The 15,629-nt window shown below is 43.2% G+C and overlaps 1 protein-coding gene across 2 annotated transcripts in view; it reads left to right on the plus strand.

Annotated features, from left to right (window-relative positions):
- Nucleotides 1-403: 403 nt before the first annotated feature.
- LOC133542543 (CMP-sialic acid transporter-like) overlaps nt 404-15,629 on the plus strand; it is a 42,222-nt gene continuing 26,996 nt past the window's right edge. For both annotated transcript variants that reach the window (XM_061886771.1, XM_061886769.1), the window contains exons 1-3: nt 404-596; nt 732-912; nt 9,197-9,356. In XM_061886771.1, coding sequence (XP_061742755.1) covers nt 587-596; nt 732-912; nt 9,197-9,356 — 351 coding nt within the window. In that variant the 5' untranslated portion in view covers nt 404-586. The remainder of the gene's footprint in view (nt 597-731; nt 913-9,196; nt 9,357-15,629) is intronic.

A 15,629-nucleotide genomic window follows, 5' to 3' on the forward strand; every position in this document is an offset into this window, starting at 1 on the left:
TTTGTTGGAGGCTCTTATTAAAATCAATGTGTGTGAATATGTGAAGAGCCCCCACACTTGTGACGTCATCGTCTGCGACTTCCTGTAGAGGCAGGGCTTTTCTCTTAACATCGAAAGTTGCGAACTTTTATCGTGGATGTTCTCTACTAAATCCTTACAGCAAAAATATGGCAATATCGCAAAATGATCAAGTATGACATAGAATGGACTTGCTATCCCTGTTTAAATAAGAACATCTCATTTCAGTAGACCTTTAAATAACACATCGGTTGTTTGATTTTGTGCCTTCATGTAGAAATGGCACCTCGTCAAAGTCCGCTTCTAACAGTTGTCTCTTTCAACAGCAAGTGGCAGCTCCAGGTGAGTAAAACAAACACATACCTTGGCTACTACGGAAGCCGGGCTGCTGTTGTGACGAGTCAGAAGCAGGAAGTACATTTACGAGGCGGCACAACAGTAGGCGGAACGCTTTTCCCCTCCTTTCAACCCTGCTTTTCTCCGCTAGCGTGTTGACATTAATGGCATGTAAAAGCTGGCAGAACAAACTACTTCTCTGGGACTCGGACGCACACACAGCTGAGGAACAATGGGCGTCGGTGAGTCCTTTTTCAGTGTTTAATCAGGTAGCCGCGGCAACATGCTACTCGAAAGCTAGCGAAGTACGTATAAGTAAATATATTGAATTATTAGCCTACTATTTTACAACTCTGCCTCCTGTTTCTGTATTTTAGAGAAGGTAAGCGTGGCGTTTAAACTGTACTGCCTGACTGTGATGACGGTGGTGGCCGCCGCATACACGGTGGCTATGCGGTACACGCGGACTGCCTCATCAGGTGACCTGTACTTCTCCACTACGGCCGTGTGCATCACCGAGGTCTTTAAGTTACTACTCAGCACTGGGATGCTGGCAAAGTAAGTGTCCATATATATACTAACAGCCCCCCCCATCATCACACAATCAATCAATCAATGTTTACTTCCATCAATCATCCATCTTATTCCGCTCATCCGAGGTCGGGTCGCGGGGGCAGCAGCCTAAGCAGGGAAGCCCAAACTGTCCTCTCCCAAACCACTGCCCAAACTGTCCTCTCCCAAACCACTATGTCTTCTCCCAGGCCAGCCGGGAGAAGACATAGAATTCCCAACGTGTCCTGGGTCTTCCCCGTGGCCTCCTACCGGTTGGACGTGCCCTAAACATCTCCCTAGGGAGGGGTTCGGGTGGCATCCTGACCAAATGCCAGAACCACCTCATCTGGCTCCTCTTGTTGTGGAGGAGCAACGGCTTTACTTTGAGTTCCACCCGAATGGCAGAGCTTTGTGGTGGAAAGTCCGAAGTTTACACTGCAAACAAAGTTTTATTTACCCATTAATCAAAAGTACAGGTTGGATTAAATTGCCCATGCTGGCAGGCATCGTCCTCCAGAGGATGCAGAATCAAACGAAAACATGCAAATCATATCAAATGTTGGTCCACTGGCTTTTTTTATATGATTCCCTCATGTGTCAAGGTCTTTTTGTTTTGGAACTGCTGGCTCCCACACAATCGCAGTCTCTTTAGTCATACCAAACAGTCATCACATTTTGTAGACTAGTTGGCGCGACCCCAAATTCAACTTTTCCCTATATTTGTTTTCCCAGTGATTTCAAAATAGGCTTTTAGATAGACTTTCTTTTTCGGACTTCAACGGACAATAAATATGGTATAAAGTCAGAAATTCCACTACGGCTTCTCACCCTATATCTAAGGGACAGTCCTGCCACCCGGTGGAGGAAACTCATTTCGGCCGCTTGTATCCGTGATCTTGTCCTTTCAGTCATAACCGAGAGCTCATGACCATAAGTGAGGATGGGAACGCAGATCGACCGGTAAATTGGGAGCTTCGCCTTTCGGCTCAGCTCTTTCTTCACCACAACGGATCGATACAGTGTCCGCATTACTGTTTACTTATATAGCCTTAAAGGCCTACTAAAATGATATTTTCTTATTTAAACGGGGATAGCAGGTCCATTCTATGTGTCATACTTGATCATTTCGCGATATTGCCATATTTTTGCTGAAAGGATACATCGACGATAAAGTTGGCAACTTTTGGTCGCTAATATAAAAGCTTTGCCTGCACTGGAAGTAACAAACGATGTGCGTGTGACGTCACTGGTTGTAGAGCTCCTCACATCCTCACATTGTTTACAATCATGGCCACCAGCAGCGAGAGCGATTCGGACCGAGAAAACGACGATTTCCCCATTAATTTGAGCGAGGAAGAAAGATTCGTGGATGAGGATAGTGAGAGTGGAGGGAAGAAAAAAAAGGCAAGGGCAGTGGGAGCGATTCAGATGTTATTAGACACATTTACTATGATAATTCTGGAAAATCCCTAATCTGCTTATTGTGTTACTAGTGTTTTAGTAAAATTATGTGGTACCTGAAAGTCGGAGGGGTGTGGCCACGAGTGTGGTGACCGCCAGTGTCTCTGAGGAAAGCCACGCAGCTGCAGGAGGATGCGAGTTCCGCTCATGTCTCCGGTAAGAGCCAACTTATTACCACAATTTTCTAACTGAAACCTGCGGGTTGACGTGGACGGGAACCATGTTCGCTTGCCCGCTCTGTTCCATAGTAAAGCTTCATCTTCGGGAATGTAAACAAGGAAACACCGGCTGTTTTTGTATTGCTAAAGGCAGCTGCAATAGAGCGCTTTCCACCAACAGCATTCTTCTTTGTAGTCTCCATTATTAATTGAACAAATTTCTAAAGATTCAGCAACATGGATGTCCAGAATACTGTGTAATTATGCGATGGAAAGAGACTACTTTTAGCCGTGAGCGGTGCTGGAAGAACATGTCTGCTACCACCGGTGACTTCACGTGCACGTGTCATCATACGCGTCATCATCCCGCGACCTTTTCAACAGGGTACTTCGCGGGAAATTTAAAATTGCAATTTAGTAAACTAAACCGGCCGTAATGGCATGTGTTGTAATGTTAATATTTCATCATTGATATATAAACTATCAGACTGCGTGGTCGGTAGTAGTGGGTTTCAGTAGGCCTCTAAATCACCAGTGTCTCAAAGGGCTGAACAAGCCACAACGACATCCTCGGCTCACATCCCACATCAGGGCAAGAAAAAACTCAACCCAATGGGATGACAATGAGAAACCTTGGAGGGGACCGCAGATGTGGGGGGCCCCTCCCACCCGGGTGACCGGTGCAATGGACGTCGAGTGGATCTAGCATAATATTGTGAGAGTCCAGTCCATAGTGGATCTAACATAATAGTGTGAGAGTCCAGTACAAAGTGGGGCCAGCATTAGATTATCTTGAGTGGAGACAGGTCAGCAGCGAAGAGTTGTCCCCAACCGATGCACAGATGAGTGGTCCACCCTGGGTCCCGACTTTGAACAGCTAGCGCTTCATCAGTGCTCCCCCGCACCCCACCCCCTCACGAAGGAGAGGGTGGCAGAGCAGAAAAGAAACGGCAGATCAGCGGGTCTAAAAGGGGGGTCTATGTAAAGGATAGAGTATACATATGAGTTTTAAGATGCGATTTAAATGCTTCTACCGAGGTAGCATCTTTAACTGTTACCGGGCGGGCATTCCAGAGTATTGCAGCCTGAATAGAAAACGTTCTATAGCCCACATTTTTGGGGGGGGCTCTGGGAATCAGTAATAAGCTAGAGTTCTTTGAACGCAGATTTCTTGCCGGGACATATGGTGCAATACAATAGGCAAGATAGGATGGAGCTAGACTGTGTAGTATTTTATACGTAAGTACTAAAACCTTAAAGTCACATCTTAAGTGCACAGGAAGCCAGTGCAGATGAGCCAGTATAGGCGTAATATGATCAAACTTTCTTGTTCTAGCAGCTGCATTTTGTACCAACTCTAATCTTTTAATGCTGGCCATAGGGAGACTCGAAAATAATACGTTACAGTAATCGAGGCGAGACGTAACGAACGCATGAAAAATGATCTCAGCGTCTCTAGTGGACAAAATGGAACGAATTTTAGCGATGTTACGTAGATGAAAGAAGGCCATTTTAGTAGCACTCTTGATGTGTGACTCAACGAGAGAGTTGGGTCGAAGATAATACCCAGATTCTTTACTGAGCCGCCTTGTTTTATTATTTGGTTGTCAAATGTTAAGGTGGTATTACTAAATAGGTGTCGGTGTCTAGCAGGACCGATAATCATCATTTTTGTTTTCTTAGTGTTGAGTTGCAAAAGGTTAGCGGACATCCATTGTTTAATTTCATTGCGACACGCCTCCAGTTGACTACAATCCGGCGTGTTGGTCAGCTTTAGGGGCATGTAAAGTTGGGTGTCATCAACATAACAGTGAAAGCTAACACCGTATTTGTGTATGATGTCACCTAGCGGCAGCATGTAGATGCTGAAGAGTGCAGGGCCAAGAACCGAACCCTGGGGAACGCCACACCTTACCTTAACATACTCCGAGGTCACATTGTTTTGGGAGACGCACTGCATCCTGTCAGTAAGATAAGAGTTAAATCAAGACAAGGCTAAGTCTGACATACTAATACGTGTTTTGATACGCTGTAATAAAATATTATGATCGATGGTATCGAAAGCAGCGCTAAGACCAAGAAGCAGCAACATGGATGACGCATCAGCATCCATTGTTAGCAATTGATCATCAGGATCAAGGTTAGGTCTTTTGAGCAGAGGATGAATAACTGCTTTTTTGAATGCTAGGGGAACAGTGCCAAAGGAAAGTTATACGTTTATAATGTTTCGCGCTGATGGTCCTAATATTACGAACAGTTCCTTGATAAGTTTCCCAGGAAGTGGGTCAAATAAACATGTTTGTTTTATCCCATTTACACGCCATAGGAGTTCCTCTGTTGTTATTTCATCAAAAAGAGAGAGACTATTTTGGAGGGCAATATCTGCGGCATAGCTCGGTTGGTAGAGTGGCCGTGCCAGCAACTTGAGGGTTGCAGGTTCGATTCCCGCTTCCGCCATCCTAGTCATTTCCGTTGTGTCCTTGGGCAAGACACTTTACCCACCTGCTCCCAGTGCCACCCACACTGGTTTAAATGTAACTTAGATATTGGGTGTCACTATGTAAAGTGCTTTGAGTCACTTGAGAAAAGCGCTATATAAATATAATTCACTTCACTTCACATCTGTCATATACACATTTGTATCTGTGTTGTTAAAACCCAGTTGTAGCTGGAATGCGTTGTCTTTAATCTCCGTTTTAATGAGTTAAATTTTCTTCTTAAAGAAATTCATACTGGGAGGAGTCCCTTGTCGGGTTAGCGATGCTACTGTACTGAACAAATATTTAGGAACGTTTTTGTTGAGGCTGATGAGATTTGAGTAGTTATTAGCTTTAGCTAAAGTAAGCATGCCTTTATAAGTTATTAAAATCACTCCATGCTTGATGGAAAACCTCAAGTTTAGTCGCGCGCCATTTGCGTTCCAGCTTTCTACGTGATAGTTTAAGAGCTCTAGTTTCTTCTGTAAACCATGGGGTACGCCTTTTAGGGGTCCTTTTTAGCTTTAGCGGTGCTATACAATCAATGGTTTCGCGCAGGGCGTCGTTAAAGTTGTTTCTGAGGTTATCAATGGAGCCCACATAATTTGGGAATGGCGCCATTACCGATGGCGGTAGGCCAGCAAGAGTTATTGTTGTGGCGGCTGCTAAAGCAGTTATTATTATTAACTCCTTGACAATGAGTCAAAACTTCAAATAAAGTAATGATCGGACATTACTTTAGTTATACAGGAGAATCATAACTTTGCAGGTGGTGACACCCCTGACAAGCACTAGATCTATCATATTACCGTTGCGATGTGTGGTTTCATTTATTATTTGTGTAAGACCACAGCTATCAATTATAATTATATTGTCGGCGTGTGTCACTAGATCAGCGACAAACTCTGACAGTTCACTGATAAAGTCAGAATAAGGCCCTGGGGGCGGTAGATAACAGCCAGGTAGAGAGGCAGCGGTGTGACACACCTTTATAGTAAGCACCTCAAATGATTTATATTTATTACTTAGGTTCGGGGTAAGGTTAAGGTTATCATTGTATATTAATGCGACCCCCCCGCCCCTTTTAAGGGTACGGGCAATATGCACATTCGTATAGTTAGGAGATTAGATTAGATTAGATAGTACTTTATTTATTCCGTTAGGAGAGTTCCTTCAGGTAAATTAAAATTTTCAGCACAATCCCATTCAAGTTTAGACAAACATTACAGGGAGACAGAACAGGATCGCTGACGGGTCTGCCGGCTTCCAGCGCCCCTTACAAAAAAGATGAGATACAGGTAAACAAGGAGGGGGGGGAGAAAAAAAAATAGAAGATTAAAACAAAATAAAAAAAATCGGTCTTAGCCTGCGCCCTGGAGAGGAGGTGCAGACTGAGGCCAAGGGAAAAAACAACAACTCATAGCCATGGTACATATCCCTCTTCCATGTGTGTAAGAGGGAAACATCAAACATCAAAGAACACAGAGGATATTAAAGACATTAAAGCAGCAGATACAACCAGACACTTCTACATACTAGCTATGAATAAAAAGTAAAAGAAACATATCCACTGTGGTGGCCTCTGGGGTGTTCCACGCCATCGTCCGCTGGGATGGGGGGAGCATGGCCAGAGACAGGAGCAGACCCAACAAAGCAACCAAGACAGCCGACTCCATTTTCGGCCTGTGTCCAGTCCGCATGGATGAGCGAGTATACGTCCAAGGTGACTGAGGTGTCCGACACCTGCTCACCCAGCCAAGACACCACGAAGCCTCTCCGTCCCAGCGCTCAGTGCTAGCTCCGCAGCCCTGTCCCCTCATCCGCACCTCCTCCAGTCCCTCCCAACTCTGCAGTCCTGTCCCCTCATCCGCATCTCCTCCAGTCCCTCCAAACTCTGCAGTCCTGTCCCCTCATCCGCATCTCCGCCAGTCCCTCCAAACCGACTCCGGTGTGGCAGACACCCAGCAGCTGGTCTCCATGGCCAAAAGGCTCCCGGGAGGCAGATCCAGAAGTCCACAAAAAAAGCACCACAGAGGTCACGAAAGTGGCACCCCTTGTCACACAGTCCCAAAGGGTCCCGGACCAAAAGGCAAAAAAATATAAAAGACATGAAAACAAGAGGGAAACACAAAAGGATGACACAAGAGCACAGAGCTCCTGCCTACAGCAGCCACTACAGCAGCGCCATCTTGATGCCTTGTTCAGCGCAAAAAAATTGTCTGGTTTGAGCCAGGTTTCGCTGAGACCAAAGATGTTAAGATTGTTGTGTCTAATGACCTCATTAACTAATAATGTTTTGGGAGACAACGATCTTATGTTTAAAAAGCCCATATTATAGGTAGTGGGCTGTTTTGAGATTGTTTTGTTAAAGTTATCCGTAGTAGTAATATTATTAATGATGCGTTTAATTTGCGTAGTGCGCTTTAAATAATTTCGACCATATCTAGGAATTGATATGACGGGAATCTTCAGATTGTTTGCTTGGTGCTGCAATACACTGATCGTGCCATAATTTGCCACCTCAGTAGAATGCATGTCTACTTCTGGCACAGTCACTGCAGGAAAAAAAACATTATGTCAATCAATCAATGTTTACTTATATAGCCCTAAATCACTAGTGTCTCAAAGGGCTGCACAAATCAATACGACATCCTCGGTAGGCCCACATAAGGGCAAGGAAAACTCACACCCAGTGGGACGTCGGTGACAATGATGACTATGAGAACCTTGGAGAGGAGGAAAGCAATGGATGTCGAGCGGGTCTAACATGATACTGTGAAAATATGTGAGTTTTTTATTGTACAAGACTCCTGTGTCTAATGACATACTGCATCTGTATACTGTATCTGTATGTAATATTGGCTGCATTTCAGATAGTTTTTTGTGTGCCAAGTTGTTCCAGACCACAGCAAACATTAGACAGCTGCAAAGATTTTAATATATCCATTAGAAGAAGACGGCCTGCCGTTTCCTCTAAGTTGGATGCACACATCTATACCTTTGGCCATTTCCAGTAGTTATCGCACCCACTGAGAAGTTTTACTAATGTTTTCCAATGTAGTAAAAATTTTAGATTTCCGTCAACGAAGATTTGCATCAGCCTGCGACACATAATCATTTTGATAGCAGGCTAATATAGCTAATTAGCCACTTACATCATGTGTTGCCATCATTTAAGTTAAAGTTAGTGACATAATGTAAATCCAGGCAATTTAGACTGTTCGCAGGCTGATCACCTCACAATTTACTTTATTACAAAACGGAAAAAGTTATTAGGACAATATAAAGCAGAAAACATAATGTTCAGCTCATCAAAAGCGATATTTTGGTAGAAGCACAGGTTACATTATCAACAACTTTCTTTGGTGTTCTTTTTATGCTTCTATTTCTGACCCTCTTTGTGTGTCCCTGCAATTAAACTAGACTGAGTTTAGTTTGAGTTATTTAGTCTCTCTCAATTACACCAACATGCTTCTACTCTATCGAACTGTTGCGATATCGATGATTTTAGCAGCATTGTTTGAAGTGATTCTCAGACACGTCGAGTTATGTTCATTCAGGTTTTTACAGAATTCTGTTCGTAGAAACCGGTAGTTGTGACATGTAAAGGACTGGGATTTTTGTTACAATTTCATGAGTTTTCTGAATGTACTTTGCTTCAACACATTTGTACACTTTCTCCGTCGTGGGTTTAAAAAGCCTGCCTAAGACTTTGGCTTCTGATTAGATCTTGCCTCTTACTGGTGTGCAGTTTGCGTAACTAAATAGATGGAGCCGTGGGCGGGACTAGATCTGAGGCAAACTGACCAGTTTTAAATGTGTCTGTTGGATTATATAAAATATTGTTGCTTGTTTGATGATTGTTGCATTTGAAATGATAGCAATGGTGATAAAAGAGGTTAAATTTTAAAACATTTAGAAAAAAAACCCAGATGGCAATATGTCAAAATGTCAAATATCATCAATGTCAATGCCTAATTGCAACATGCAAAAACAAGTTTAAACCAGGTTTTTAAAATATGTAAATACCTTAACTTGTTTTGTGAGATTTAAAATGGGATTAAGATATCTTGAACATATCTACATAAATACCCCTAAATAATATTTTTTTTTTTCTGTAAAAGTATTTTGTTTTTCTCAACATTTTTTAACAATCTCAAAAGTCTAACTGGAATAATTTCTCTCACTGTTCAGAGAATCAGGAAGCCTGAAGAAACTGGTGAGCACCATCAAGGAGCATGTGTTCTGCAACCCCAGAGAGCTGCTGAAACTCAGCGTACCCTCGATAGTGTACGCCATCCAGAACAACATGGCCTTCCTGGCGTTGAGTAACCTGGATGCTGCCATTTATCAGGTGTGAAGCTCAGCTTTTTGCGCTTTTGCTACTTCCGGTCAAGTGATGTTGGCACAAAAAACAAGTGGTAGCATGGTCATTAGAACAACACATATTTTGTTGGTATTAACAAAGTCAGGGTTCCCACATTCCCTGAAAAACCTGGAAGGGTATTTACCATATTGGAAAACATAGTAAATGAGAAAAAAGGTCTAATGTCTCAAAAATAAATAAGTATTTATCTTCTTCCTACCTTGTAAAACATTGCAAACGGGTTAAAATGTGGTCGCTAAAGGTGGTAATAGGTTGGTTTTAGGTTTGACTTATGTGCCTATTCCTGATTAAAGAATCCAGAGTGCAGTTGGGGTGATTTTAATAAAACGTGTTCTTAAAGTAAGCAGATGTGTTAATTGTAATGGGATCATAGCAACAATCAGCTGATGAAGTGCCGAGTCCAGCAGATCCCACTGGGACTACCGGGCGCTTTGAACTCTCACGTGAAAGGTTCGTTCAAGAAGGATGCACGCTAAGAAAGACACAAATACATTTCCATTTTTCCTGTTACACACACGCAGGACTTGCAGGAATTTCAGGAAGGGTGCGTGTCTTTCTAGAATTCAAGAGCAAGCTGAAACAAATATGTTGTCTAGAAGATAGCAAACCTCATCAGTGCCACTAAAATAAAGTACATTTCCTGCAAGTAGCATTATCACTGAAGGAATAGATACAAATGAATTGCTAAGCATGCTAAACACACACACACCGAGCAGAACGACACAAGAAACTAAATCCTAAAGAAGGTTGAAGAAAAATCGTGTCTACACATGTCAGATCAATAGTCATTGGGTGAAAGCGATGTAATATACAGTATGTGAGCGCCATATACAAGGGCACAAGCGCCAAGCTGGTAAACCTAGATGGCATCAGTAAGGAGTTTGAAATCCTGGCAGGGGTGCACAGGGAGACACTCTCGCCCCCTTCATCTTTATCAGAACTCTGGGTCATGCGCTCAGGAAAGCCATCAACAGGCGGGAGCAGGAGCTTGGCTTCACAATTACACCAAGAAGGTCTAGAAGAACCCCTGCTGTAGCCTGGCAGACCTAGACTACGCAGATGACATCTGCCTGTTGGCTGATCGCGTGGAGGAGCCACAGGAACTCCTGAACAGAGTGAAGGTGGAATGTGCCAGGGTTGGCCTCAGACTGAACACAAAGAAGACTGAGGTAATTATTACCTACATATGGACCACACGCAAATTACAACATCAGATGGCAACGCACTGCAAGAGGTCAATGACTTCAAGTATTTGGGTTCCTGGATGAACTCCACAAAACAAGACCTTCAAGGAAGGCACTAGCGTGGAGGGCCCTGAACCGTATGTCAAAATTGTGGTGCTTGAATCTCCCCCGACACATAAATATGAGTCTATTATACGCCACTGTGGAGTTTGTCCTCCTGTATGGCTGTGAAAGCTGGAGGCTAACACCCACCCTGCAGAAATCCCTAGATGGGTGCTACACAGGAATGAAAGCAGCTGTTCTGAATGTGGACCAGATCATCCAAATCACCAACAAGGACCTATACGGGCAACTGCCGAGGCTCAGCAAGAAAGTAACCAACCGCTAGGAGGATGAGGCTGGCCGGCCACTGCCACAGGCATCGGGAACTCCCGGCCAGCAAACTAGTCCTATGGGAACCAATGCACTGGCATCGGTCGCGAGGACGTCCCGTGCTAACGTACGTGGACATCCTGAAGAAAGATGCGGGAGCTGAAAGCTCTACGGAGCTGGCCAGGTGTATCGAGAACCGGAATGATTGCAGACTCCGATGGAAGCTGAGGACGACTGAGAGAGATATACTCTTTCTGTCCGTCAAGTTCATGACGTCACTAAGGGGTTGGCTCAATGCCAAATGCAAGTTTACTTGGGGAGGGGGCTTTGATCTTGCTCAGGTATTGTAGAGTAGAGGCGCAAAAGTTTTTGACTTTGCTGTGCTATTATTTGTTTGCTCCCATTTATTTTCCGTTTTATTACAAAGTGAGTTTTATTTTCGTGACTGTATGTTGAAAAACATTTTTGTTAAACATGGACATAAATCTGGCTCTACGTCACAATATTGAAAGTTTGCTAGAGGAAAGAAAATCAGAGTTGCAAATACTCTCAATGCGCGTCATTGCCGTGTTAAATGACGAAACACGTGAGTTAAAAGAGGAATTTGACAGGTTTATGGATTTATATTACGAAACCAGAAAACTGCACATGAATTGGTTGGGTCTGTTGCCAGATGATGAGTGTACTAAACATGAGACATGGTACAAAGCAAACATGTTGAATTTTGATGGTTTTATTGACAAAGTTGACAGGTTGATGTATTATCAAAATGATGATGATGATGATGATGATGAGGTTGAAAATGAGGGTTGTGCTGTTGATGGTTTTGACAATGAGGTGATTGAAATTGAGGATGTTCCCACTAATGAACAAGGTGGTGACGACGATTAAAATGAAAGAGTGCAACCCCACGACAGCATTTCAAATGTTCAGTCTTATGTCTTACTGAAGCGCAATAAATCCACAGTCTCAAACAAAAGCAAAAAGTTTTCCATTTCTTTTGCTCGCATAAAAGCAGTGGCGGATTAGGCAGCACTTATTGTCCGTGCTATTGCTTTAAAAGAGATGCATGCATTGGAGGAGCATGCAGCATTTCTAAAGAGGAAACAAGATGAGCAGGCAGCAGCCCTAAAGCAGGAACAGGAGGAACAAGCAAAGGCTATAAGGAGGAAAAAGGAGCAGATGGAATCGAATGCTCAAATAGCAGCCCACAATGCTAAATTGTCTGGAGTCCATGAAGCCAGTGTTTCTGGCAGGAGCAAAAGGTCTGATGGAATGGAGTCTTATTATAAGCAAGGGACAAATTCGAAAAAAGTGCCTTCTCAGCCTGCACAACAACTTCAGCCGTCTGTTAAAGCTTCTTCTTCGGAGCTTCACAAAGCCAAAAATGCACCAAACAAGTTTAATTCACACCCTTAACAATTCAAACAACCATTTTGCTCATCAAGTTTGGATCCTGTGGAAAACCAATCAAGGCAAAAAATACCTCAAGCAGCTCAATCATTTCAATCAATAAAACAATACCTGGTGAAGTCCACACTATATCACAAAGGCAACATGAAATGATGGCACTCCTGGTTCAGGCACAAACCTACCAATTGCTTCCACACAGACAAATTACGTTTTTTGAAAGTGACTCATTGCAGTTTCAGTCTTTTATAAAAGCATTTGAGCATTATTTAGAGGCAAAAAACAATGATTGTAGTGACTGATTATATTATCTGGAGCAGTTTACCAAAAGACAGCCAAGAGATTTGGTGCGCAGTTGCCTCCATATGCCTAAAGAGAGAGGCTATGCTACAGCAAAACGCCTACTAAGGGAACACTTTGAAAATCCTTCAAAAATAACTGCAGCCTACCTTGACAAAATCATGGTTTGGCCAAACATCAAATCTGAGGATGTGAAAACTCTCAAAGCTCTACTTGCGACAATGCTCCAATGTGATGGACGAGCTGCAGTACTTGGATGAGCTCAATATGCCAGTTAGCATGAACATGCTCATACAAAAGCTTCCTTACAAACTAATGGACCAGAGGAGAGGAAAAGCAGCTGACATTGTTGACAAACAAAAGCGACATGCTCATTTCACAGACATTGTGACATTTATTGAACAGCTGGTCAGAATTGCTTCAGATCTTGTCTCTGGCGACATTCAGGACATTCCTTTGAATAATGCAATAACCAAACCCAAGACTATACCTCAAAGAAAATCACAGTTCAGAAGAAACAGTTTCACATCTCATCCGGCAGTTGCCACTGAACCTAAATCGGATTATTCACACCTGAATAAGTTTGTGAACAGAGGCATCCTCACCTCCAAGACAAACTCTATTTCTTGTGTTTACTGTCAAAGTGGACATGCATTGGAGCACTGTCCTATACTGGGAAAGAGGGTACACAAGAAAAAGCTTGACTTTTGGAAAGAAAAAGGCTTGTGTTTTGGTTGCCTGAAGTTGTCTCTTGATGGTCTCTCAGAAGCAGAGATATCAATACTTTATTTTTGTCAGCAACAAAGATTCCACAGCAAAATCACTGTGTTGGCCTCTGGGAAATTAGTACAAAAGCGCAGCTCCATCTACAAGGTAGATACAATTCTAGATAGAGGTCTTCTGAGAGTTGGGGGTTGACTGAACAAAGCAGGTAGGCACGAAGATGTAAAGCATCCCCTCATCTTATCTAGATGACCAACACATCTTCAGACATATTCTCTGGCATTTCCACCAATTACTTGGTCATAAAGGAAGGAATCATTAACTTTCAACTGTAAGGAAAAAGTTTTGGATCACAAACACCAGTTCTTCGGTGAGGAAGGTCACCACAAAGTGCTGATTCTGCAGACCATACAGAGGAAAGACTGGTGGCCGTGGACTATTTTGACCCCATCAACGTGAAAAGAGGGCATAGCATCCTAAATCGTTATGGAGTAATATTCACTTGCATCTAGAAGTGGCTTACTCCCTCGAGACAAGCTCATACATTAACGCTATCAGAAGATTCGTCTGTAGAAGAGGACACGTTATCCACATGAGCTCCAACAACGGTACCATTTTTGTGGGAACAGAAAGGGAGCCAAGATAAGCCTTGGCTTCCTTTGATCAAGCCCTTATCGAAGGATCTCATAGCACAAAAAGGAAGCAAACAGAGTTTCAACCCACCAGCTGCATCTCATTATGGTGGCATATTCCCATATGCGCATCACCAGAATGATTGGAAAGAATTCCAAGATGGCGGCGCCCGGAAGTGCTGCGACATCGCGGAGCTCCTGCTAAAGATGGAACATTTGGCAGAAATACCGGACAATTCTACAAACTTTATGGCTGGCTCACATCGTGGTCACTCCGTGATCACGTACGACCGCCAGACACTTCTGGATGTGGACATATCGGGCCGTTTTGGACTGATAGACGCGTGCTTGCTAGACGTGCTAACTAGCATGGGAATACTTCGCCGGCTACATCCAGCGGCCTGTGAAGCAAGGGAGTCTAGTAGCAGCGGGGGCCGTCTACGGAGCAGACGCCAGCGGTGTGATCGGAAACGCGGATGTCGAGCGGGGCTAAAAACAAAGCAGAAGGCTAATCCCCACAGAACACCACTTCCCTCCATCCTGAAGCCGGATTTAAAAGGAAGATGCAAGACCACTGGTCAGGGTAAGGAGTCAGTTAATTTAGAACAAGTTTTTTCTGCTTTGATTGTTTCAGAGTTGGACATGCGTTCTGCTGAGGTGGCAAACTATGATGCGTGCAGTTTATCAAAGCAACAAACAAACAATCGGAAAATTCCCGTCGTATCAATTCCTAGATATGGTCGTAATTATACTAAATGCACTGGGCATAATAAACACAACATTATTAATATTGCTACTACGGATAATTTGATCAAAAATTCCCTAAAACAGCCCACTACCTATAATTTAGGTTTTTTAAACATAAGATCATTGTCTCCCAAAACGTTGTTAGTTAATGAGTTCGTTGATCTAGTGACACACGCCGATAATATAATCATAATGGGAGACTTTAATATCCATATGAATACCCCATCGGACCCACCGTGCGTAGCGCTCCAGACTATAATTGATAGCTGTGGTCTCACACAAATAATAAATGAACCCACGCATCGCAACGGTAATACGATAGACCTAGTACTTGTCAGGGGTATCACCGTTTCCAAAGTTACGATACTCCCGTATACTAAAGTATTGTCCGATCATTACCTTATAAAATTCGAGGTTCAGACGCATGTTCGGCAAGCTAATAATAATAATAACTGCTATAGCAGCTGCAATATTAATATGGCCACAACGACAACTCTTGCTGACCTACTGCCCTCGGTAATGGCACCATTCCCAAAGTATGTGGGCTCTATTGATAACCTCATTAACAACTTTAACGATGCCCTGCGCGAAACCATTGATAACATAGCACCGCTAAAGTTAAAAAAGGCTCCAAAAAAGCGTACCCCGTGGTTTACAGAAGAAACTAGAGCTCAGAAATTATTATGTAGAAAGCTGGAACGCAAATGGCGCACGACTAAACTTGAGGTGCACCATCAAGAATGGAGTGATAGTTTAATAACTGATAAACGCATGCTTACCTTAGCTAAAGCTAAATATTACTCAAATCTCATCCACCGTAATAAAAACAATCCTAAATTTTTGTTTAGTACGGTAGCATCGCTAACCCAACA

This window comes from Nerophis ophidion, linkage group LG24, assembly GCF_033978795.1.
Source record: "Nerophis ophidion isolate RoL-2023_Sa linkage group LG24, RoL_Noph_v1.0, whole genome shotgun sequence".
In the NCBI taxonomy this organism is placed as follows: Eukaryota; Metazoa; Chordata; class Actinopteri; order Syngnathiformes; family Syngnathidae; genus Nerophis; species Nerophis ophidion.